At 39.1% G+C, this 26,399-nt stretch overlaps 1 protein-coding gene across 1 annotated transcript in view; it reads left to right on the forward strand.

Moving 5' to 3' along the window:
- Positions 1–26,399, forward strand: part of ank1b (ankyrin 1, erythrocytic b) — a 72,335-nt gene that overhangs the window by 34,430 nt on the left and 11,506 nt on the right. Inside the window, exons 4-39 of the mRNA XM_082140649.1 lie at positions 1,780–1,878; positions 2,847–2,945; positions 3,043–3,141; positions 3,218–3,403; positions 3,624–3,722; positions 3,808–3,906; positions 4,741–4,839; positions 4,944–5,141; positions 5,308–5,406; positions 6,663–6,761; positions 6,936–7,034; positions 7,128–7,325; positions 7,920–8,018; positions 8,126–8,224; positions 8,371–8,568; positions 8,809–8,907; positions 10,432–10,530; positions 10,638–10,736; positions 11,187–11,279; positions 11,456–11,528; positions 12,735–12,755; positions 13,867–13,990; positions 14,111–14,174; positions 15,117–15,229; positions 15,466–15,690; positions 16,359–16,513; positions 16,685–16,896; positions 17,217–17,421; positions 17,694–17,790; positions 18,252–18,480; positions 18,877–19,005; positions 22,076–22,195; positions 23,477–23,561; positions 24,530–24,604; positions 24,699–24,830; positions 25,960–26,118. Of these exons, the coding sequence (XP_081996775.1) occupies positions 1,780–1,878; positions 2,847–2,945; positions 3,043–3,141; positions 3,218–3,403; positions 3,624–3,722; positions 3,808–3,906; positions 4,741–4,839; positions 4,944–5,141; positions 5,308–5,406; positions 6,663–6,761; positions 6,936–7,034; positions 7,128–7,325; positions 7,920–8,018; positions 8,126–8,224; positions 8,371–8,568; positions 8,809–8,907; positions 10,432–10,530; positions 10,638–10,736; positions 11,187–11,279; positions 11,456–11,528; positions 12,735–12,755; positions 13,867–13,990; positions 14,111–14,174; positions 15,117–15,229; positions 15,466–15,690; positions 16,359–16,513; positions 16,685–16,896; positions 17,217–17,421; positions 17,694–17,790; positions 18,252–18,480; positions 18,877–19,005; positions 22,076–22,195; positions 23,477–23,561; positions 24,530–24,604; positions 24,699–24,830; positions 25,960–26,118 (4,477 nt within the window). The remainder of the gene's footprint in view (positions 1–1,779; positions 1,879–2,846; positions 2,946–3,042; positions 3,142–3,217; positions 3,404–3,623; positions 3,723–3,807; positions 3,907–4,740; positions 4,840–4,943; positions 5,142–5,307; positions 5,407–6,662; positions 6,762–6,935; positions 7,035–7,127; positions 7,326–7,919; positions 8,019–8,125; positions 8,225–8,370; positions 8,569–8,808; positions 8,908–10,431; positions 10,531–10,637; positions 10,737–11,186; positions 11,280–11,455; positions 11,529–12,734; positions 12,756–13,866; positions 13,991–14,110; positions 14,175–15,116; positions 15,230–15,465; positions 15,691–16,358; positions 16,514–16,684; positions 16,897–17,216; positions 17,422–17,693; positions 17,791–18,251; positions 18,481–18,876; positions 19,006–22,075; positions 22,196–23,476; positions 23,562–24,529; positions 24,605–24,698; positions 24,831–25,959; positions 26,119–26,399) is intronic.

The following is a 26,399-nucleotide window of genomic DNA, read 5'->3' on the forward strand; positions in this document are numbered from 1 at the left end:
CAGAAGAGCTATGTTTGGTTCTCAGAGACGGGGTTAGTGAATGGACCTGAGTAGTTGGCTGGCTTCCCGCATTGAAAAGCTCTGAAAATGAACGCCCACTCTGTATGCCTGCATCCTGAACTCTCTCTCTCTCTTTCTCTCTCTCACACACACACACGTTGACTACTACACCACCTTATAACATCATTCACCGACAGGATTCCATCGGGAACCTGTCACGGCCTACGATATGCAACCTAGACTAAATTTCAATGCATCTTGGAGATTTTTATAGTTACGTGTTTGGATAAACTGAAGTACACTTCCCGTTTGTGATGCTGATATCAGAGAGTGAATGTCTCTGTGCTGTCGCAACACATTCTGTGAGGAGCTTAGACTGTTTTTGACAGTGAGGCGGCTATGCTTTGGGACTTGAGAAAATTCTGAAAATCAGCGAAACCGTATTTTAAAGCTCAGAGCGTGTGATTAATTTCCACCTCAGCTTAAAGCAAGTATTGTTAATGAGATATTTTAGATAATTGATGATCTTGTCATAGTGTAATTTGTCTTTATTTTATAGGTGATGAACTAACGGCTGTAAATAGCCTTAATGTTATTAACCATTTTCTAATGATTATATAGCCAAAAATAATCTAAGAATCCATAATTATGGACCAAAGTTTTATATATTTTATTTTGCATTATTTATTGCATTCTTTTCTTTTATTTATTTTTGAAAAGCCATTTGTATTCTAGCTACATAGCCAGATAGGATGTTCAAGAACTGAAGCACAATACATTTCCTTATACAATAGTTTGTAAAAAAAAAAAAAAAAAAAAACTGCGAAAATTAAGCCATTATTCACTTACAATCTTGACATCTGTTCTTGTGCACTAATCTTGTGGAATAAAAATGTCTACAAAATGCATAAATTTAAGTTGTAATGCTTATTTGTCCTTAGATGCTTGAACACTTCAGTCCCCATTCAAAATGTCATGACCAGAATTTCTTCAGAATTTCTCCTTCTGTGTTAAACAGAGGGAACAAAGTAATTCAAACAATTGTGACCTTATTTAGGGATTTTTGGCCTAACTTGTCTGAAATATTTATACACTATCATTTAAAAGTTTGAGATCAGTAAGATGTAATTTATATGTAGAAAAATGAAAGATAAAGTGTTGGCGATCTATGCACGTATAACAATACTGCTGATATCACACAAACACTGTGATATTCCCTAAAACATCATGAAGCACGTCTAGAGAATATTAATGCCAAGTGGGCACGTGTGGCAGTTTTCATCAGCGCTCCTCCCCACCGTCTGCAAGCACCCCTCCTCCTCCGTTCTGTCTTCCTCTCCTCTGCGCATGCACTGTGCAGCTGCAGTACGAGCTCATTAGAGATGAGTGACACTGCAGTATGAAGGGGATTCCAGTCAGACTAGCAGAGCAGAGCCCCCCTATGGCCAAATCTGGCTGCACACCTAGCGTCCCTTCAAAAGCACACACTGTACCATTTGCCGTTCTCCGATCAGCCTTTACCTCGCTCGGCCTTTTTGTCGGTTTCCTCCACCGTTCTATTTCCAAGCCCTGTTTACTGAGAGCTTCACAGATCTGTAGATTTCTCAGTCAGTGCTTCACTGTGTTATTTTTAGGCTGCCCTCCTCTCAGTGAGTAATTTGACAGGTAGACGAGGAGAGATAAAGAGAGAGACTTGAGATGTGTCAGGGTGGGGTTTTTTGTGTGTGTTTTTTTTAGACTGACTTTTTCAGCACCTAATGTTTTCTCTTGTATTCGCAGAATGGGCTTAACGGGTTGCACTTGGCCTCCAAAGAAGGTCATGTTAAGATGGTGCTGGAGCTGCTGCACAATGGCATTGACCTGGAGACTAACACAAAGGTAAATCTACTTTCTTCAGTAAGCTACTTTCTTCCTCTGGCAAATGACACACTGTCCACTATGTACCCAACCGTGCAGTGTATCAATTTTATATTTATATTCTTTCAGTCTGATAGCCCCTCCCCCTTTGTTATGTAATTAAAGCTGTGACAGTTTGAGTGCATGAAGTGTGCAATTTTCCACACTTCGTTTTTTTGGTTAATTAAGTGCATCATCCGAGTATGTAAAGTGTACTTTTTCAAATTTTCAGTGTCAACACACTACTTACATTATTTATACTACAAAATGTTATAGAATAGTGCAAATTAAGTATGCAAATTGGGACGCACCTTACATTCTGATTGGCTGAGTTGCTACAGTAAGTCATTAAAGAACAGTCATTAGCCTACAATTAAGGCTAATGAACTCTTACCTGGTGGAATAAATATTTATTCTGAATATTTCTTTTAATAATAACTACTTATTGAACATTGACATTTATCATATTGTATATTTAAAAAAGACAAGTAATTCTAAAAGGTGACAAAATGACCATTTTACAAATTTGTGCATTTAAAATGAGCAGTTTCTGTCCTCTAGGAAAATGAGTCAAAAATATTGATGTCTCAACTTTCTTTAATATTTTTTTTTGTCCAATGAAATATTCTGGAGAATGAGAAAGTACTGACTAACCGACTAACAATAGCAAGTAGCAAATAATAATACTTTTATTTAATAAATATTTATAATAAATCATAATGCAGTTTATTTCTATAGCACCTTTCACATAAAATGTAGGTAAAAGTGCTTCACAGGTCAAAATTCTGTATAAGACATTTCAGATGAAAAAAGATAAAAATAAATAAATAAATAAAAAATCAGACAGATAAAAACAATAACGTGCAACATGGGCAAAAATAAAAGCAAAATCTTTATTTGTCTGAAAAGTCTTTCTCTTTATTATATTTACATGACTATTATTTTTGCAGAAAGGGAATACCGCCCTTCATATTGCTGCTCTGGCCGGTCAAGAGAAAGTGGTTGCAGAACTGATCAATTATGGTGCCAACGTCAATGCCCAGTCTCAGGTTGGTCTGAGCCTCAAGACATGAATCAACAAGCATAGAATTGTGTAGATGAAAAGCTTAATTAATTTGTTCTTTGTTGTTATTTTGTGTTTTACAGAAAGGTTTCAGTCCCCTGTACATGGCAGCACAGGAGAACCACTTGGAAGTGGTGAAATATCTACTTGAACATGGAGCCAATCAGAGTCTTCCAACCGAGGTGAGTGACACTTTGAAATCAAACTCAGCAGAAATAAAACCCAAATGAACCTACAACTCTCGATTTCATCCCCCAGGATGGCTTTACTCCTTTGGCGGTAGCTCTTCAGCAGGGTCACGAGAACGTGGTGGCCCTCCTTATAAACTACGGCACCAAGGGCAAAGTGCGTCTGCCGGCCCTGCACATCGCGGCACGCAACGACGACACGCGCACTGCTGCCGTACTGCTGCAGAACGACCCAAACCCAGACGTCCTCAGCAAAGTATGTGTGTTTGTACACATCTGAAAGGTTTTATCTCACCACGAGCGGGATTACGCATCATGACTCACTGAGCTCAGTGCAGCCGCTCTTGGCTTGTAATTGCAGAGATGACTATGTGACAAGATAAACAGTACTGAGTTTGTTTAAAAATCTGTCAGCGTAGGTGTTACTGTTTTATACATATACTGAATCAGTGAAATGTTACACTCTTTTCCCGTAGACCGGCTTTACTCCCCTCCACATCGCAGCCCATTATGAGAATCTAAGTGTCGCACAGCTTTTGTTAAACAGAGGAGCCAATGTGAACTTCACGCCGAAGGTCAGTTCAACTCTCACGTTAAATGCCGGTTCCTGCTACATAAAAGATTACATGAATAACATTTTTTACTCATTTTCTCTCGAAGAATGGCATTACGCCAATACATATCGCTTCCAGGAGGGGGAATGTGATCATGGTGCGACTTCTGTTGGACAGAGGAGCTCAGATAGATGCCAAGACAAAGGTACAGTATCCATCGGGGATGTGCAAAATATTTTCATAATCGTATAGTCTGCAGTTTGCAGTGTTGTTATTGTTAACTAAAACTTAAAATATTTTAATGTCATTTTCATTAATTGAAATGAAGCTTAAGTTGAAGTTGAAGTACTAAAATTACAAAAAGCTAAAAGTGAAAGTTAAATAGAAATGAATAAATATTAATGAATAAATAAATAAATAGAAATAGAAAGATTTAAATGAAACAAAAATAAAAGCTAATTCAAATATAAAAAAAAATTTTTATACTATATATATAGAGAGAGGGAGAGAGAGAGGCAAGAATAAAACAGAGCAAAAGTGTCTCAATATGTGTTTGTAATAATAATAATAATAAAGAATACACCTTTTATTCATAAAATGCAGCAGTGCTTAACAGGTCAGAATATAGACCTGGATTTTTTTCTTTACCAAAAAAACAAAATGAGATGGATTAAACATTGCACAGTTAGATTTGGTATAATCTAAATAGACTAGTCGGTTGGTTTGATTACTAACTGACTAGTCGATCCTCCTGTATCCAGCCGTAATCACATCTCACAGTGACATTATTTACTGGCTGAGATGAAGAATCACACTGCTGAGACTGCTGAATCCGACTTATTTAATTCTAGCTCATGGAGAATGACCTAGTTTACTTCCTCATGGGAAAAACAGGTATTTTCTCTTTGTGACAACTTGCTTTTTTAATGGTATACTTTAATTTGATCATGAATAAGGACAGAAAATGCAGCCCATGTAGGATACATTAAAACATGGCTGGTAAATTTCCAGAAAAGCTTATTCTTTGCGTTATCTGCAGGATGAGCTGACGCCACTGCATTGCGCAGCAAGGAACGGTCATGTACGTGTGGTGGAGATCCTGCTAGACCAGGGCGCTCCCATTCAGGCCAAGACCAAGGTGGCCAAACTATATTACTAAGATGCGCCATACTATATCATACTTAGCTTTATTGATGGTGTAATCATGCTGATCATTTGATAATAATGTGTTTCCCCTTGCAGAATGGTCTATCTCCCATCCACATGGCAGCGCAGGGCGATCACATGGACTGCGTGAGGCAGCTGCTGCAATACAACGCAGAGATCGATGACATCACCCTCGACCACCTGACCCCGCTGCATGTTGCAGCACACTGTGGGCACCACCGCATGGTCAAGGTGCTGTTGGACAAGGGGGCAAAAGCTAATGCCCGCGCTCTGGTAAGTGCATCTGTCTTTTTCTCTTCTCTCTGCTTTTTCACATTAAAAACACCTCATAGACGTATAAAAAACATTAAAACTTGATTTTCACCGCAGGGGGACTTTAAAAGTGTACAGCTGTACACTGTGAATATATTAGTTGATTTTTTTGGTGTACTTTTTTTAGAATGGATTCACTCCATTGCACATTGCCTGCAAGAAGAACCACATGCGGTCCATGGACCTTCTGCTGAAGCACTCAGCATCTCTGGAGGCCGTGACTGAGGTCAGATTACTCTCTGGCTGTCACTTTGATGGATAACCTCTATTCACTTTGCACCATCTACTCCTTTATCTTGACCCTTGTAGAAAATAGAAAGACTATGAAGGAATGAGCAATATTCACGATCCACGATCACTGTGGGACACGAGTATAAAAACATTATACACTAGAGTTCAAAAGTTTGGGGTAAATGTACATTTTAGAATTTAGAAATTATTAGAAATGTATTCAGCAAGGGCATATTAAAGGGATAGTTCACTTTGAAATTAAATTTTGGTATGTTTTAGCTTACCTCAAGGGCATCCAAGATGTAGGTGTCTTTTTTTCCGCAGTAGTTTCAATTTAGATATTTTTAGGTCAAACCGTTCTTGTCTGTCAGTCATATAATGCAGGTCTATGGTCACTGTCTCAAACAGCATGCACAGAGTCCAAATTAAAACAATTCCCCGTCGTCCAAATTAAACAATTCCCCATCGTAAGTACGGTTTCGCAGTAGCCAAGGCGACATCTAGTGTATATATCTATACCCGCCCGCGCTCTCAGATCACTTGGACGTGGCTGAGTTCAAGAGGTAAAAACGATATAAAAACTGTTCGTTTTCTCACACAAACCGCTCGTTTCGTGTCTTAGGCCATCAATGTGTACTTACGATGGGGAATTGTTTCATTTGGACGACGGGGAATTGTTTTAATTTGGACTCTGTGCATGCTGTTTGAGACAGTGACCATAGACCTGCATTATATGACTGACAGACAAGAACGGTTTGACCTAAAAATATCAAAATTGAAACTACTGCGGAAAAAGAGACACCTACATCTTGGATGCCCTTGAGGTAAGCTAAAACATACCAACATTTAATTTCAATGTGAACTATCCCTTTAAATTAATCAAAAGTGACAGTTAAAACATTAATAATGTTACAAAACATTTGTATTTCAAATAAATGCTGTTTATAAACTCTCTAATTATCAAAGAATCCTGAAATATTGAGCAGCTGTTTTCAACATTTAAATAAATAAAAATGTTTCTTGAGCACAAAATCAGCATATTAGAATGATTTCTGAAGAATCATGTGACACTGAAGACTGGAGTAATGGCTACTGAAAATGTAGCTTTGCCATCACAGGAATAAATTACATTTTAAAATATAGTAAAATAAGAAACAGTTATTTTAAATAAAAATAAAAAACTTTCATTTGAATGTCAGAACCCTTAAACACATTTAAAGTCTTTGCAAAATGCATGTTCTTGTCTCTTAGTCGGGTCTGACCCCACTTCATGTGGCTGCGTTCATGGGGCATCTCAACATAGTGAAGAGTCTTCTTCAGAGAGGAGCTTCACCCAACGCTTCTAATGTGGTAAGAACGGTGTATTTGTTTAGTACCTCAGATATACTGAGAAATCGAATCCCCAAGGCACGGCTATTCTGCTTTACAAACTGGCTAATGTCTTTAGCAGCAATAGTGGCAGGAATCACAGTTTTCTTTTCAGAACTAAATGTTTGTGACTGTATTAAAAATGTGCCATTGTAGAAAGTGGAGACCCCTTTGCACATGGCTGCCAGAGCGGGGCACTGTGAGGTGGCTCAGTTCCTGCTACAGAACAATGCACAGGTGGATGCCAAAGCGAAGGTATGTCAATCATACAAGCAGTTTTATCTTCATTTACCTTCTTTTGTTTTAAAAAATCTCATGTTTCCTCTATCTCTCTCTTTCCTTTCACAGGATGATCAAACCCCCTTGCACTGTGCTGCTCGAATGGGACATAAGGAGTTGGTGAAGCTGCTCTTGGAACATAAGGCCAATCCAGACTCGGCCACCACGGCAGGCCACACCCCTTTGCACATCGCTGCCCGCGAGGGACACGCCCAAACCACACGCATCCTGCTCGACGGGAATGCCCAACAAACCAAAATGACCAAGGTTCTCTCCCCTCAATTAACCCTTTGCTAAACCCCGCCTTAAAGTCGGCATGAAACGGAAGTTGCAATAGTCTATTGTGATGTATATCTGTGTGAAACAGCTTCTCAAACAAGACAAAAATGTAGGGCGGGACTTGATTTTGTGTATTGATTGGATTGCTGGATCGTTATGGTTTGCTATTGATGTAATCTCACGTGAGTGACAGGTTGTCCCGCCCTCACTTCAGTAAACAAGTTATTAGAGAAGAGGTGAGATTTCGTTGCAAGAGTGAGGGGAAGTTATTTTGATTAAAGATTCCGAGGGCACGTGAATTCAAATCAAATCAAATAATGATGTGGACAGAATTTTTTTTTGCAAGATAATGCAAAAAATAATTGTTCATTTTGATTTCACGGTGACTTTAAAATGCTACCGACCAATCATACATTAGAAACTCTTGGTGTCCGTTGAAGTCTTGTGTGTTTTATAGAAATTATTCAAATATATGGTAGCAACAGTAACACTGGGTGGAGCCTAACAAAGGATAATTTATGACAATAAAATATGCACATCTGCACCTGCATTCTCAGTATGTTTATCTGCGTTTTCTTACAGAAAGGATTTACCCCTCTTCATGTAGCATGTAAATATGGGAAAGTGGATGTGGCGGAGCTGCTTTTGGAAAGAGGGGCCAATCCCAATGCAGCCGGAAAGGTAATTCATCAAGACGAACATCTGATATCTCAGTACTCGTCTTCTAATATCAGATGACAGTCAGCGGTAGCTGACTGAGGCCATGTGCTTCCTCTCTCCCCTCTCAGAATGGCTTGACCCCTCTGCACGTGGCCGTCCATCACAACAACCTTGATGTTGTCAAGCTGCTGGTCAGCAAGGGCGGCTCTCCACACAGCACGGCGAGAGTAAGATACACATATTCACCTTACTCTTAGAAGATCTTGGCGGGTGACTATTCTGAGCTGTGACGTTATGGGTAGCAGTCTATTTCAGTATTTTAAAAGCAGTTTAAGAAAAAAACGGTCACTTTTACTTTTCCTCCATTTGACAGAACGGCTACACAGCCCTGCATATTGCAGCTAAACAGAACCAACTAGAAGTGGCGAGCAGTCTGCTGCAGTATGGAGCTAATGCCAACTCAGAGTCACTACAGGGCATCACCCCGCTTCACCTGGCGTCACAGGAGGGGCAACCTGACATGGTGGCTCTTCTCATTTCCAAGCAGGCCAATGTGAACCTGGGCAACAAGGTGATACAGTGTTTAAGCTTTGATATAGGTATTTGGTATAATTTATTGAGAGAAAATAAATAGAAAGCTTTAAAAGATTGAGAAGTGTTGGAAGAATGAAATGGGGAAAAAATGCATTTTATTTCTATCTGACATCCTTTGTGCGTGTGTCTCTGTGTGTGTGTGTGTGTGTGTGTGTGTGTGTGTGTGTGTGTGTGTGTGTGTGTGTGTGTGTGTGTGTGTGTGTGTGTGTGTGTACAGAATGGACTGACACCTCTGCACCTGGTTGCTCAGGAAGGGCATGTGGGCATTGCAGACATGCTGGTGAAGCAGGGTGCTTCAGTCTATGCAGCCTCAAGGGTAAGACACTTCAATGCACACACACACACACACACACAGCAGTGCCATCTGTAGAATGTCCTAGAATTTAGACCCCAAAGCCCTGTGTAACAAACAGAACCAAATCTTCACATCATCTAAAGAAAATATGAGTGGGTTTGGCCAGTACAAACCTTGTCACCCCATGCTATGATTTGGGTAGTTTTTAGGGCCATGCTATGTGGAGGCTAAGATGTTTTAGGGCTGTTTCTATAGAGTTGTTAAGGTGCTCTGAGTGTTTTTGACACGGTTAGGCAGTTGCCAAGGTTTTCTGATTGTTTTTTAAAGGTTGTTAATATGCAATTGCAGAAGTGTTATGAGAGTTTTAGGGTGTTGCTGTGCGGTTACTAAAGTGTCCTGATTTTCTAAGGCGTTGTTATGCAGTCACTAAGGTGTTGTAATGCAGTCACTAAGGTGTTGTATTGCAGTCACTAAGGAGTTTTTTTTTTACTGAGTTTTTTTAATGTTGCTATCTAGTTGCTAAGATGCTCAGAGAGTTTTGTTACCAGAGCAGATCAGATAAGCCCACCCTCAAGTCTTTTTGATATTCTGATACCTAAAAATGTCTCAGATTCCTCCTTCAGTGTAAGCTGCTAGGCTTTAGGAGTCATTTGTATATGTAGCGTTAATATTTGTGGTTTGTCTGATAGAGCGAAACCCCTAACCATAACAGCAATAGTAATAATAATGCTTGTTTAGCAAACACAACTACTAAAGGGATCTTGTGATATGTGCTGAAATTCACAGTGAGTGACTTTAACCTTTTCATAATCCATTCTTCACCCAATTAAATCATTCTGGCTCTGAATCTAAGGGTCTGAAGCGCTGTAATGTTAGCTGGCAATGATCGTCTATGTGCACTGGAACCTACCCATTTAGCTGTTCACTTGCTTTTTCTTTTAAAGCTGCCGTCGGCAAGTCTGGCAGATTGGGTCGATTAGCCAAAATTTTTAATGTTTACAACTCTCATGCCCCTCCCCACTACCAGCGAGCACCCTCCCATCGAGGTCGTGCTCGTCAGTGCGTCACTGTGCGTGTGTACCTGATTTTCTGTGAACGCGTCCGTCTCTTCAGCATCTATCAACACCATGGACTCGGAGGTAGGCTGCCCTGGCTAATCTATCCATAGATAGCAATAACCGAGGAATTGGAAGCTTGTTAGTAGATTTTCTCTCCGCCATCACGTTTCATGCAATCTCCAGGCGAACTTCAGGCGTGGCGTGTGCATGTGATATTAACGTGCGCGAGTGAGGGGGGATCTGTGGCGTGTGCACGACCTGTGATTGACAGTCAGATATCACACCCCCCTGCGCTGATTGGACCTGATGAAGCGGGAGCGCTGGATTTTTGCAAAACAAATAACACGCTCCAGGTGGAGTTAGAAGCTCGGGTTTTTTTCTAAAACCACCTTATTTATGTTGTTCTGTCGGATTATAGTGTCGATTACACTGAATATGATCAAAAAAATGTTGCCGACGGCAGCTTTAATCTCTATCCCTCTCTCAGATGGGCTACACACCCTTACATGTGGCGTGCCACTATGGGAACATAAAGATGGTGAAGTTCTTACTCCAGCTGCAAGCACACGTTAACAGCAAGACCAGGGTAAGTGCTACACATTTGGATATACTGTACACAGGCCTCTTTTTGTACACTTTTCACTGTTAATATGTACATTTGCACTCTCATTCTCCCTCATCTTTCTTTTCCAGTTGGGATACACTCCTTTACATCAAGCAGCCCAGCAGGGTCATACAGACATCGTCACCCTGCTGTTGAAACATGGAGCACTACCTAATGAGATCACCACTGTGAGCAGACCCCCTTCCCGCATACTTGAAATATGACAATTCTTCTCACCAAAAAATATTATTCACTGCTTAAATGTCTGATGAAGAGCATTTGGTTTGGGTAATTTCTGCTGTCATGCTGCCAGTCCTCTGCAGTAAACATAAGCTGTTATTTAGGAATTATCCTGCTGAATAAAGCAGCATGGCTAGAATACAGTGGCCCTAAAAAAGTATATTTAGTATTATATTGTATTATATATTGTTTATTTAATATTTTCTATAATTATTATTTACATTGCATAACGTATTTTATATACTATATATATATATATATATATATATATATATATATATATATATATATATATATATATATATATATATATATTCCTTTCCCATCACATCAGACAGATAGAATATTATCAGATACAGATGTGAGATTTGGTGACCTGACTGTGTTATCTGTGACAGAATGGGACGTCACCCCTGGGTATCGCTAAGCGGCTAGGCTACATCTCTGTCATTGATGTGCTCAAACTGGTGACAGAGGAATCTGTATCTGTGGTGAGAGTCGTTTGCATTCTCATGAACTTTATCTTATCTCAGTATGAGATTTCAATCTTCATAGCTTGATTTGTGGCTTTTATTACGTCATCTTTCATCTCTTATTAATCTGGTCGTCTTCTGTGAATTGTATAACATTTGCCATCTTGTTCATATATTCCCTCTCTATCCCTCAGATCACCACTGAGAAGCATCGCATGAGTTTCCCAGAGACGGTGGATGAAATACTGGATGTGTCGGAAGATGAAGGTGCGTACGTGTGGCACATATTGAATGTAGCCTGAAGGATCATACTGCAGTAAATACCACATTAAAACACTGATTCTCAGCTGCTGTGACAAGGTCTCAGTACCATGAGGTTGGTGCTAGACTCTCAATTAAAAACATGAGCCAGTTGGCAGATGGATTGCTGGGTCATATCCCAAAAGTTACAGTCTGAAGTGAACTAGAGATTAGAGATGATATCACATTTAAAGACTACTTACTTGACTGCACAATGTGATTTACACATGTAGGATCAGTTGTGTAAATTAAATTAAATGTCATCATTTACACACCCCATGTCTTTCGAGGCCCGTATGACTTATTAAGCAGTTATTTAGCAGGATCCTGAAAGCTGCTCTTTTCCATACAATGAAAGGGAATGGTGACCAGGGTTATTATTATGAACTAAAACTAAATTAAAACCATTAAAAAACACATATTTACATATTTGTTTAAACGGCGCTCTCATCAGTGTGGACTTTGGGACGTTTGTTAACTTAAAACTTATTTTTATCCATAAGCAAAAAACAATAAAGGTCCTTCTTCGTTATTAACTGATGTTTACTGTGCATTTAGGCTATGTATAAGGTTCGCAACTGATATAAAACAATATTTGAACTCCATAACCTTAGACCTAACCTTAGACCATATTCTCAAACCAGCACATCACAAAGAGCATTCTGGGTTGAGTGAGCAGCCCTGAGCGGACTGAGCGAGCGGAGCGGAATCTTCAGAAAGTTTACTGTTTTTGTTCTTCTCTGTTTACCGTTTAAATATTACTGCTCTGCTCACATGCTCTGATTCGAATGCACCTCTTTTATGGTGCTTTAATGTCTGATGCTTGACAGCCATTGGTCTCTATCCAATTTCAGTGTAAGGAAAAGAACAGCTTGGACATTCTCCTGAACATTTCCTTATGCGTTTTAAGGATACGGAAGAAATAAAGTTGGGAAAGAATGATTAAAAGATGACAGAACTTCCATTTTTAATGGATCTATCCCCTTAAGCTTCATTGGCTCTTATCATTATGTGTTTGTTTCTTCTGATAGATGATTGATAAATTTCCATTTATTTAGGACTTTAATGGAATGAAAAAGCAAAAGCAAGTATTTCATGATATTCTAAACCTACTGTAAATCTACTACGGTAGCATCGCCAGCCTGAAATGTTCCTTCTTCCTTCCTGCTGTAGGAGTTGCTCAGCTAACATTAGGTAGGAGCGTCTCCCACTTTCTGGCTTGGTTGTCCGGTACTCAGTGGTTCATGAAACGTGTGCCTCCATTTCAAGCACTATCATCTTGTCTCTGACCCTCAAGTGTCTCTAACTGCTCTCTATTTTTAACATGTCGCTTTGTCTTACTACGGCGTTGGCCCCTCATTATCGTGTGGTCATGATGTTTCTTTTCCTTTACTGACAGTAACGTGTTTGTGGATCCATCATTAACAGGACTGCATCTGAAATTACTTATACACTGTTTGTGCCAGGGTGTTTCTTCAACTATGGGTATTTTTGGCTTTGTGCAATAAATAAACAGACTTTTTGTCAGTTTCCATCACATTATTATATTATATTATAGATTAGATTAATTTATATTATTTAACGTGTTTATTTGTCTATTTAGTTGTTTTTTTAATACATATTTTTTAATAGATTTTCATATTTTGAGACACCGGTCTCATATTAATATTGTATTATTATTTTATAATTTATATTTTGTGTGTGTATAATTAATTTTTTTTGATAAAAGGTATTGGGAAACTATCAAAAATAAATAATGAAGACATGAAAAAACTTTGAAATGTTGATAAAAATCAACTGCTGGGACCCGTAGCGCCCGTAGTTAAAGAAACACCCATAGATGAGGTTCTCTTTATCCAAACACTAAGGGAGTCACACTGGGAGTGAATAATTTTACTAATTGATGATGATTATTTGACTCAGCAGAGGGCTCCAAAATGACAGTGTATGTTTTACGTGTCTCTGAACACCTGTGATTAAGCCCCTACAATAACATCAAACAACCTCTCCCATGCAGATTAAGTGTGATCTTCTCTGCACTACCGGGCATGCCCACTTCAGAAACCAATACCATGAAACCTTACCGAATTTCTTGATTTCTTCATGTTTTCCATTGGCTCTCTGTGTGTATGACTTCATTGCTTGGACTTGGTGAATGAGTGAAGGTTCTTGTTTGTGCTCGACCGGGAATGATGGATTGTGAATGCTGAAATGACTTCTGAGCGTTCCTTCCTTTCTCTTAATCATCCTTTTTCCTGCAAACCTCCTACATCAGTGTCTGTGACATATTTTGTGCTGTATGTAGGTGATGAACTTCTCGGGATGGATGGGGCTCGCTATTTGAAGCTGGATGACCTAAAAGACCAGGATGATGATTTTCTGTCCCCCAAGAAAACCCTGAGAGATTTTGAGAGCGGGATGGGCACGACGTAGGTCACAAGAGCACAATGCAACGATTTTGTCCTTTGGCTAAGATGCTAGAACAGAATAACATTTTTTACTTTAAAATCAAGTAGTCAGATTACAACTATTTCCTTCATTCTCTCCAGACCTTACTCACCCGCAATTCCCAGAATTCCATGTGTGTCACCTGAAACTGTCATGTTGGACCAGGTATTGTACTTTTCTGCTTCATGTGCTGAAATAAGAAATGTTCCTTGCTGAAAAATCCAGGTCCGGTGTTATCTAAATGGTCAAAGATTTTCATTTGGTAGTCTAAGCCAGCAGTTCTCAACCTTTTTGACTCCCAGGCCCCCTATAGTCCACAACTAAATTTGAAGGCCCCCTATATAACAGTGTGTTTTTCAAAACTTATTTTAATCTATTGGCACTTCTGTAAATTAAAACAAAAATTTCAGTAATAAAAATGTTGTATTCCAGAGGTTTTAAGTACTGAATGTCATGCAGGGTTCCTAGTCTTTTAACCAGTGAATTTACATGACTTTTCCATTCATTGATTCAGGGTTTACTAGATTTTTTTTTTTTTTTTTAAAGACCCAATGCAATATTTTAGCTTTGCATAACTAGAAACATTTATATGTTTTTTTAATTTTTTTATTATTTGTTATTTTCAACCTTTATTCTTACCCTGTCTGAAACTATCTGTTTTAAAGGGCGGCTCCTTTAAGGCTTGTTAGTAAATTGATCGTTGTTATGATTGGCTAACGTCATTGCATGGGAAATTGCACACGTGTAAGTGCTTTGAAAACATTATCCGTATAAAACCGTCATTTACAGACAAAGCTTCATGAAATCATTTACTTATGGTTTATGATCCAGCTGCTGTCAGATCCAATACAGTTGGCTGCTTCAGTTATAGATATATACAGTTAACTTTTTTTAAAGCTGGTTAGGACTGGTAAACCAGTTTGGCTAAGCTGGAAGAAGCTAGAGTTAATTAACCCTATTTCTAAACAGCTTGACCAGCTGCTATGACCTGGTGATCCGAGCAGAGATGACCTTTTCTCTCTTTTACGCTCATAAAGCTGTCATTGTACCTCTGTTTGTGTGTGTCTTTGTGTCTGTGTGGTCTGTGCTACTCCTGTGTGTCTGCAGCACACACCTGTCCCTTTGCCAAAGGAGTATGACGAGGACTCTCTAATCCCCAGTAGTCCAGCCACAGAGACCTCAGACAACGTTAGCCCAGTGGCCAGCCCCATCCACACTGGGTCAGTGCACATAATTCACATTCAGCCTAAACAAATCCAGTAAACGGACGTTACGGACACTTCTCACCGCTTTTATCTCCGTATTTATCTGTTGGTCATAAATGCTTATTTTTATACCTGTCTTCACTGTCATCTTGTGTCTAGGAGTAGGCTCTTTTGAAGAGGTTTTAGATTTATACTGGGCTTCCGGCTAAATTCATTGTGCCTGATTTGCTCACCGGCTGGTTGTTTGACAGGTTTCTGGTCAGCTTCATGGTGGATGCGAGAGGCGGGTCCATGCGGGGCAGCAGGCATAATGGTCTGCGTGTGATCATCCCGCCACGCACCTGCGCTGCCCCCACACGCATCACCTGCCGTCTGGTCAAACCGCAGAAACTCACCACCCCACCTCCTCTAGTGGAGGGAGAGGGACTGGCATCTCGTATTATCTCTCTAGGGCCTTCCAGTATGCAGTTTCTAGGGTAAGTGTGTGTGCTTGTGCAATAAGGATGGCAATTGCTTGCAATTCTAGTTGTGATATCATGAATGATTCTTGAACACCGAGGTGTTCGAAAACGATGCTGCATGTTTAGTCATGTGACATATTTTACCAATAGATATCTACGGTTATAGCGGCATGTGCTATGTGTCTTCATATTACATTGCAATCTTCATATTACATTCCAAAAACAAAATGACATAAAAATGTACTTGTAATTGCTGTCCTGTGGCAAAACTTGAGGGCAATTTTGAGGGCAGAGATTTTGGGTGTGACCTGGATGCACCAGTAAGTGGTGGGATATTTTGCTAATAAAACAATCATGCTAGTAGAATAACGCGAGAACTTTATTATGTCTGGTGTCATCTCAATAAGCTTTTAATACATTTTACACATGCATTAAGATGATTTAAGTAGTTTCTGTTTTTTCAGTGTGGACGAACAACTTTTGTGTGCAGAGAGCGTTTTAAAACTAAAACCCCATTTTCAAATGTATCTGGATTCATGTAGATGTAGCCTGAGAAGGACAGAATGGAGAAAGTCCATTCTTCATTCTGAATTAATAATTCTTATTGTATTCACTCAGAGTCTTGTTGTCAAATAAAGATATTTTCAACTAATGCCTTTGCACTTTCCCATCATTCCCTTCAGGCCAGTGATAGTGGAGATCCCTCATTTTGCTTCCTTGAGCCGAGGTGATCGGGAACTAGTGGTTCTGCGAAGTGAGAATGGCTCCGTATGGAAAGAGCATCGGAATCGCTATGGCGATGATGTTCTGGAGACCATCCTCAATGGAATGGATGAAGGTAGGTCTTATGTTTCACTAAGAGGAATTTCCATAAACCCAAAGAGAAAAGAGTTTTATTTTCTCTTTCAGTTATGTAGCAGGAGAAATGACATATCACTTTACATTTCCCCCACAATTATTTCTGTAAGACTGACCTTATGACCTTGTTTTCTCTGGGTGCCTTCATCAGATCTGGAAAGTCAGGAGGAGCTGGAGAAGAAAAGAATCCGGCGCATAATCTCCACAGACTTCCCTCTTTACTTTGCTGTGGTGTCACGTGTCCAGCAGGAGAGCGATCTTATTGGCCCAGAGGGAGGTCAGCTGATGAGTAAGCTGGTGCCCCAGGTCCAGGCCATTTTCCCCGACACGGCGGTCACTAAGAGGGTCCGACTTGGCTTACAGGTGAGATTTCAGAATGTTGAGAGAATGACAGTGAAGCAATGTAATCACACATTTTATACAAAATATATGATTAGATTCAGAAGTGGCATGGCCATTCAAACTGGACTTAATTATGAGTGCAAAGTTTTTTTAACCTTTGATAATGAAGTTGACAATTATGTAGTGTAGGGGAAAACTTTTATCTAAAATGCTGTACACACTGTTAAAAAATAAGCATAATAATAATGCATAAATTCAGAGGAGAATGACTGAAAATGAACTAAGGAATAACTGATTTATGAATCTTTGTGTCTTTTTCTTCTTCTCTTGTCTCTACCCAGGCCCAGCCAATCCCTGATGAGCTGCTGACTCGGCAATTAGGAAATCAGGCCACATTCAGTCCCGTTGTGACAGTAGAGCCTCGTCGGCGCAAATTCCATCGACCAATTGGGCTGCGTATCCCTTTACCTCCATCTTGGAGGGAGAGTGCACGTGATGCCGGCGAAGGAGACACGACTAGCCTCCGCCTCCTCTGCAGTGTTATTGGTACAGTCCGGTTCTGATCTATTTAAAAGAAAACATTGTCTGAATTTGATATTTGTGTTTTGGAGAAAGGAAGATTGTCTTGAACGCCAGTCTTTTCCAGCCTCGGCCAGATTTGATGTAGCTGTCCTGCCAGGCTGCTTGGAAAAGGCTGAAACAGACTGGTGTCCTGCCTGGAGAGGGACACTGGGATAAAGATAGACTCAGCAAGTTCATTCCAGATGGTGTTGGTTAAAAAAAAAAGGATTTTATAAAAAAATGTAAACCTTCTGCAGGTGGCACCGCTCCCGCTCAGTGGGAAGACATCACTGGCACTACCAAGCTCATGTATTCCCACAACTGTGCCAACTTCACTACCAATGTGTCTGCAAGGTGAGACACAAAAGCATTCAAGGATAAAGCATCTAGGAGCGAATTTACTGAACGGTTGCACTACATTGTGCGTTGCATTTCAGCACAAAAAGATGCATCTTATTTATTTAACACCTATAATCTGTTCTAAGCAGTCACTAAATGTGTTAAAATAGCACTGTACCATAAATAATACAAAGTCATTGCCATTCTTTTCATTGCTAACATACCTGATTTTACTGTAAATTAGGCTCATTATAAATTGTGCTTTATTCAAAAACCTCAGCACTATTTTCCTTGCACAATTAACATTGTGCTTTTACCATCTCTGAAAACAATGAATTCTTGGTGAATTCCAGCCGCCATTACATTTATATTTATTACATACCGCCATTTATATTTATACACATTTACAAATAAACATTGTCTCTTGTGACCCTATTTTTTCCCCCTCTTTTGTACATGTGTCTGTTTCGCTGCAGGTTCTGGCTGGCGGACTGTCCACGAACGGCAGAGGCCGTGACCTTCGCCAACCTGCTGTACCGTGAGCTGATGTCAGTTCCATACATGGCCAAATTTGTTGTATTTGCTAAGATGAACGATGCCAGAGAGGGCCGCCTGCGCTGTTACTGCATGACTGATGACAAAATAGACAAAACCCTTGAGTTGCACGAGAACTTCTCCGAGGTGGCCCGCAGCAGGGACATTGAGGTTAGCTGACATAAAAGCATATGTATATGTCATATATATTTTTCTGATGTACACAAAAAAAAAAAAATCAGAAAAATAGGATCAATTTTCTTTTAGCATTGTTTTTAACACCAGTGTCTTTTCTGAATGTGCATTTTGCAATGCATGATGTGTCTTGCCTCATTTGGATTGTTCTTAAAGTTTTAATTTCCAGGATTCTGTTTTTACAATGCAGTTTAGATCTCATTTTAACTCATTTTTCAGCATTTTCAAAGGGAATAAGTAATAAAATGCAAGTTTATGATGCAGCTGTCTACTGTACACAAAATGACGTCGACTTGCTACATTAGCGCTAAGTCTCTGACTCATTCTGAATCACTGCTCTCCTTGTGTTTCTCCTTCCTTTTCCACCCACAGGTGATGGAGGGGATGCCGCTGCACTTAGAATGTTCTGGAAACCTGGTGCCCGTGAGGAAAGCAACCCAGCAGCCTCGTAGCTTCAGTTTCCAGGCCTTCAGAGACAACCGGCTACCTGTCTCTGTAAAGGTCTGTACATCCGTCTTTCCCTATCTATTTCTGTCTATCCGTGAGAGTGTCTTAGGAAATATAGGCTGATAAGTTCATGTCGACTTCCCTTGTTTTAAAAATATACTTTTTTCTGTCAACCTACACATATATTTGTGTCATTGAGTGTCATCTTGTGTGTGTGTGTTAGCATTGTCTGATCATCTTGTCAATTTTATGTACTCCCTAATGTCTTCAGTAGGGCTGCACATGTATTCAAAATAAAATGGCCTAGTGTGACCCCAGAGCGTTCAATTAAAGGGATAGTTCACTTTGAAATAAATGTTTGGTATGTTTTAGCTTACCTCAAGGGCATCCAAGATGTAGGTGTCTTTTTTTCCGCAGTAGTTTCAATTTTGATATTTTTAGGTCAAACCGTTCTTGTCTGTCAGTCATATAATGCAGGTCTATGGTCACGGTCTCAAAACACAAGCACTGAGTCCAAATTAAAACAATTCCCCGTCGTCCAAATTAAAACAATTCCCCGTCGTCCAAATTAAACAATTCCCCATCGTAAGTACACATTGATGGCCTAAGACACGAAACGAGCGGTTTGTGTGAGAAAACGAACAGTATTTATATCGTTTTTACCTCTTATACGCAGACATATCCGAGTGATCTGATCTGACGTGTGCGCAGACTGGTGCATAGATATATACACACTAGATGTCGCCTTAAAGACATTCGTTCCAATGAACTGCCGTAGACAAGGCGACATCTAGTGTGTATATATCTATGCACCAGTCTGCGTACACGTCAGATCAGATCACTTCGACATGGCTGTGTATAAGAGGTAAAAACGATATAAATACTGTTCGTTTTCTCACACAAACCGCTCGTTTCGTGTCTTAGGCCATCAATGTGTACTTACGATGGGGAATTGTTTAATTTGGACGACGGGGAATTGTTTTAATTTGGACTCTGTGCTTGTGTTTTGAGACCGTGACCATAGACCTGCATTATATGACTGACAGACAAGAACGGTTTGACCTAAAAATATCAAAATTGAAACTACTGCGGAAAAAAGACACCTACATCTTGGATGCCCTTGAGGTAAGCTAAAACATACCAAAAATGAATTTCAAAGTGAACTATCCCTTTAAAGCTTGCACTGCACTTTCTTTATAGTGTCCATTGTGAGAGCGTAAAGTGCTTCTTGTTAACTACATTTTTACAAGAATGCAATTTCAAACATTTTGTCACTATAGAAGTTCTAATTTAATCTAAGTTCTAAAATCTAATAATGTGACACTGGGTCAAGGCTAGAAATTATAACAGGAATATTACAGATCCTCATTATAGCTATTTTATAATATATTATTATTTTAATTGTTGCAAACTGCTCCGAGACTAGGGTTGGAGATCCAAATGGAGTGTTATTGGGACAATCCAGAATCGTAATCCATATAACAGGCCAAGGGTCAAACAATTCAAACATAAAACAAGGTCCAAGAAACACAGGCAAACAGGGTAATCCAGAACAACAGGCAAGAATCAAAAACCAAAACACAGAAAACCAGTATATCGCTCAGAATGGCAGTGTAACACAAATACAAGACTTCGCAACGAATGACTGAAAACACTGGGCTTTTACTGTATAGGCAAAGCTAACCAGATAATGACACACAGCTGAATGTAATCACACATAATTCAACACCAATTCACATAATGAGAACAGGCAATGGATACTGGGAAATGGAGTTCATGATGAGATTGCACAAGAGACTGAAGTAGTGCCCTCTGGTGGCGATCATGGGCACTCCAGCTGGCGGCGATCATGGGCACTCCAGCTGGCGGATGTGACATTAATATTCTAGATAATATTAGTAAATGATATTCTAATATTAAATGATTATTATTTATTATGTCCAATTGTACTATTTTATAATAAATTCTGTTATATTAATATTCTATGTAATATTAATAACTAGTATTATAATATTAAATTATTAGTAATAGTATTTTTATTATTACTAATGTTGAATTGGTGTTTTTTTGTTTTGTTTTTTAAATGTGTGAGTTGGAAGTTGACAAAAGAGATAAAGTGGTCAAAAGACTGGACAAAAGATATAAAGATATGTGTGTCCTCTTTCAAGTCCACTTCCAGTGTGAATACAAACAGAACTGGGTACTTTTTTTTTTTTTTTTTACTCAGTTCACTTTTGTATCACTTTCTTTTTAAGAGGACTCAAGAGTGAACACCCTTAAATAGTAACACCTTCTTTTTTTTTTCACTAGCAATAGAGCGTGGATAAAACGACTGGATTTTGAACCAAAAGGCATTGTTTGCCCAGTTTTTGAGAGCTGCTGTTTCCATATAATGTTATGCTATTTGGTTCTTTAAGTAAGCAATATGAGATGTTACATCTTTATCAGATCACAGCTGGAATCACAGTCGCAATATTTGTCAATATTTTTGGTCTAAATCGTGCAGCCCTTGTCTTCAGTGTCTCTGTTTTTTCCCAGTGCTGTCTTTCTCTCTTCATTGTTTCCCTCCCTTCATTTTGGTGTCTGTCATTGTGGCTTACACTCTGCACCTCTTTCTGTGATTGGTCAGCCACAGACGAGCTGCTCTGTGTTGTATTTTGTGGCGTAGTGGTTCACCTCGTAACTGTTGTATTAGTCACGTGAGCATGCCCTTAACTCTTTCACCTTCTAGCCTGCCTGCCTGCCTGTCTGTATGTCTGTCTCACTGTCTCTCTCTCTCTCTCTCACGGTCACTCACTTACTGTCTGATCTCACAGACGGCCAGGTAAAAGTAAAGGTAAATCTCTCTCTGTCTCTCGCCTGCCTATGGACTGCCTCCATCCCCTTCCCCACCTCCCGTCAACCTGTATGAGTCACAGCCGGGCAGCTGCTCTGTCTAACACCCTTTAATCTCTCTCTTTCTCTATCTCTCTCTCTCTCTCTCCTCTTTCTCTCCCTTAATTCATCTTCCCCCTCTCTTTTGTTCTTATTTGACCATCGCCTCACTTCCCCCCCCCTCTCTTTCATCCTGTTCTCCTCTCTCCATCTGTTTCTCCCTCCCTCTCCATTTCCCCTGGCTCATCAGGTGAGAGACGGCAATAAGGAAGCCACCGGGTTCCTGTCCTTCCTGCGCAAGTCCACCAAGTACGAGGACACGCAACACGTGCTGTGCAACCTCAACATCACCATGCCTCCCTGTGTCAAGGTGCTGTCGCTGTTCATTTCCTCTCTGATCACTTACATCTCATGAACTCTATTCTAACGAGACCTTTTTGTGTTTCACAGAAACAAATTGATCACAGCTGTGTTTTGTCACTCAACCTCAAGTAAAAAAAAATAAAATAAAAAATTACCTACTGATTTTTGGACTAACTTGGGTGGCCTCTGAGAAATCTAATTCCATATGCATACGAATGTCTGTGATTGCTGATCTTTAGCTATTCAGTGTGAATTTAAAATATACTTTCTTGGTAAATAGCAGTTGATGGTTCATAGACTACCTGCTGGAATCACATCCAACATTAAAACAAGATTAAAATAAGATCAGAAATAATAAATAAATAAATAAAATGTAAAACATATAAATAAATACATATTATTTTAAATATATATGTTATTTATAAATACATTTTATTTAAGAATCTGTCAATGTTTTTAAATAAAAGCATTTTTGTAATTCAAAAATGTATGAACTAATCCTGTCTAAAAAGTTTTTTTTTTTTTTTTTGACCTTCCAAACTCAAATGACATTCAAATGTATTTGTTATAAGTAACTAATCACCAGCTCATAATGGAGTTCCTCTAGACCATTGTTGTCTTGACCATTTAACTCTAAGGTTCAATTAAAATACATGATTAAATAAATTGTCGTTCTTTTTTTTGGGAATATGGCATTTAGGATATATCTAGAGATATCTCAAGATATGTTTTAAAGGTACATAAATAGTTGTCATTCCAGTTAAACTGATAAAAATCGACTTAAAATTTATTAATATTGCATGAGAAGTTGGGGCCGTGCCACAGTCAGCGCATTGCTCCTAATACTTTGATGGGTGATGAAGGTTTGAGCTTGGCTTAGTCTCATTCCCACTGTCCTCAATGTGTTTCTGTGACCACACTATATTTCAGAAAAAATGCAGGAAAAAAACTGAGACCAAAGATAAGATGGAAAAAAAATAAAGACATTAAAAAAGTATATAGTGTATTGCACAATTCATCTTGATTTCATCCTATTCTCATATCAAATGCTCGTCAAATGTGAATATAAAAAGTTTGAAAAATGAAAAAAGGGAAATAAAAGGAGTTGATGCAGATGCTGTTTCAGATGTAATATTGTCTTCAGATTCTCTTCCTGTGTATTACAACACCTTCAAGCTATTTTTAGACATGAGTACTTTGCCTTGATGTGTAGGGCTACATGCTCCAAAAAACACTGTATGAAAGACAAAACTGTTAGCACTGTACATAATATGTTTATTTCTCTTAGGTGGTGGGTAGTGATGAGCGGCGGAGAACGTTGACCCCTCTCGCCCTGAGGGAGAGGTACAGCGCCCTGAACGAGTCCAGCCTGGGTAAGACATAACGTCCCCTTAGCTGTGGAGGAGGGGGGCTTCTGAATGCTGTACCCATATCCTTGCTTCTATACCTGCCCAATCTCTCATGCATGGCTGTGACTGGGCATTGGATGCTGAGCACTGCCCTCTTTTATGAGGGTGATGCTGGGATTGCACTCACTGGGGCCACATCTAACACAAACAATTCAGAGAAACGGGTGGCCCTTCCATTTACTGAGCGAATGAGCAGTAATGAAACGCATGGTGCTGGTTTGATTCCAGAGTAAATACTCATAGCATGGCAAACTCTAGCTTTGAGAATGAGCTTTAAAGTGAAAGGACTTGGTAAAAGCTGCCTGTTTAGACATGTAGAAGGTGGAGGAGTGATTATTGAGGGAGGTTCAAGGCGGCTTTGCCGTCCGAAACGCATCACATCTTCATTGTTCTTGAAGCAGATGAAGCCAACTAATGTATGTAGTATGTACCAGTTCTTGGTAAGTATCGATCAACGTTATAGTTTCAGTCATCAGTTATAACTAATCCTAGTCATTTCACTGGATCTGGTCATTTTTACAGGATGATTTACCATACAGTATAGTGGCTTTAATGTCATTACATTGATTTCATATAATAGTCCTCAATAAAATCTATCAATAAGAGGCCGTTTTCATTACATTCCTGTTTTTCATGTCTCAATTGACAAGATCTTTACTGAACATGTTCATTATTCATATATATATATATATATATATATAGTTATATATATTTATATATGACAGATAAGACCATATATCAACTAACACAAGGATATGGTTATATTGTTAATGTGATCTATAGTGTTTATTATATTAAGTCTCCTGGGTTTTTCAGGATCAGCCACAGTGAAATATATCCAGTAGCGTAAAGTTGTAAGCTGGGTATGTTTTTAAAGTGTTTCATCATTGGACCGTCTGTGAAAACACTGGTATATTTTGTCTTTGATTCAGCCACTGTAAATGTCATGGAGAGAACCGAGCTAAAGATCACAGTAATAGCAGAACAGCTGGGACTGAGCTGGACCGGTAAGAGCTCTGCCTCTCGTATCTCTTTTCATTACCTCAGTCTTTTTCCCCTCAACTCACATTCTATGATTGCTTCCGTCTGTTTTCGTTGTAGAACTTGGGAGGGAACTACAGTTCAGTGTGGATGACATTAACCGGATGAGAGTGGAGAATCCCAACTCTCTCCTGGACCAGAGTTTGGCTCTGCTCAACCTGTGGGTTAGCCGAGAGGGCAAGAAAGCCAAGAGTGAGGATCCGTAATAAAACACTCTACCACTTTGTGGCTTTATCCACCTTCCCTAGTGAAAAATTAATATACTAAAATGTAATTGAACTAAAAAATGTATGCTACAAATACATTTACATGTACTTTGTACATGTACATGTATTTATGTACTTATGTAACATAAATGTAACATAAATATCCTGCAATTGTACTGTTAGTATACTAAATTGGCATGCTTAAAGTCTGCTAAATTGGAACAAATAATTTTGTACTTAATGCACTTTAGATATCAAGAAATAGTGGTCCAACTAAATATATACTTAAGTATATTTGATTTAGCTAAAATTGAACTATTGCAAATATACTTTAGGTACACTTTAAATGTCTTGCATTTAAAGAATGATATTATACAGAGATCATACTATCCTTACTAATAGTGATATTAAAACACATTTTAGGCTTAATATTAAGAAATGTGCATTGTGCATTAAAAGAAGTACTCCAAATAAAGTTTAAGTATAATATATAGTCTCAAGCGATATGTCAGTAAATATGTTAATGGATTTGTAGTATACTAAGTATGAAATAAATGTATTTTAAAAACATTTTGGTATAGGTTTTTTTCACTAGGTTAATTTTGCAACAAGTCTGTAAGCTACTTTGAGTGAACGTGCGAGACTTCCGATTCATTAGCCGCTATAGGGAAGTAACCAGATCAATAACAAAGTGCAGTAAATGGTAAAACTATTTGCGCTACTTACAGCGTGTCATAATGGACGGTTTTTGTTCAGTTAAAATAACGAAGCGGATGAGACCGGAAGCCTTGGACATATAAGTTACATATGCCCACACCCGTGCTTACGTAAAAAATAAGGTGGATACATCAGTATTATTATTATAAACTAAGCAAACACTATTGCCATAAAAAACGTTTTCATAGCCAGAAACAGAAAATTGAACTGCAACTATGAAAAGCACTTCTGAAATGAACTAAAACTAAACTGAAATGTTCATTTGAAAATGAAATTAAAAGCACAAAACTATAACGTACACAGAATTATTTCATTTACAGAAACTAATTTTAGTCTTTATGACAGTTTCCTTGTCTGTGCATGCTACTATAACACTTCCTCCATCATCATATGTTCAGTGGAGAACCTTTATGGAGCGTTGAAGAACATTGACCGGGCAGATATTGTGAAGTCTCTGGAGGCTCAGGCTCCACAGGGTCTTCCCGAGGCGGTGGAGGAAGGAGCCTGCAGGCTGGCTGATCGGGACTCCACTCTTCTTTCCCCTAGTGTCATCAATGGTAAGAACAGACTGCAGCTTGCACTGATCTTCTAATCCTCTGTGCATTTATCAATGAACTGACATTAGACTCCATGTAAACCAAGGCTTAGATGTTTGAAGCTGCATGGGTTGGCCACTAATTGCATACTAGCTCTAGTCTCCCAAAATCTAGAGCATGAAATTTGGGTACGAGACAGGATTTAATGAGAATTTTTTTCTATTTATCTATTTTTTTCCCCACTGATTAATCAGGCATGCCATGGCAATGCCTCCATTTTCAGCCTTTCCATTCATTATTAC

Source organism: Leuciscus leuciscus, assembly GCF_965113295.1.
Source record: "Leuciscus leuciscus genome assembly, chromosome: 16".
NCBI lineage: Eukaryota > Metazoa > Chordata > Actinopteri > Cypriniformes > Leuciscidae > Leuciscus > Leuciscus leuciscus.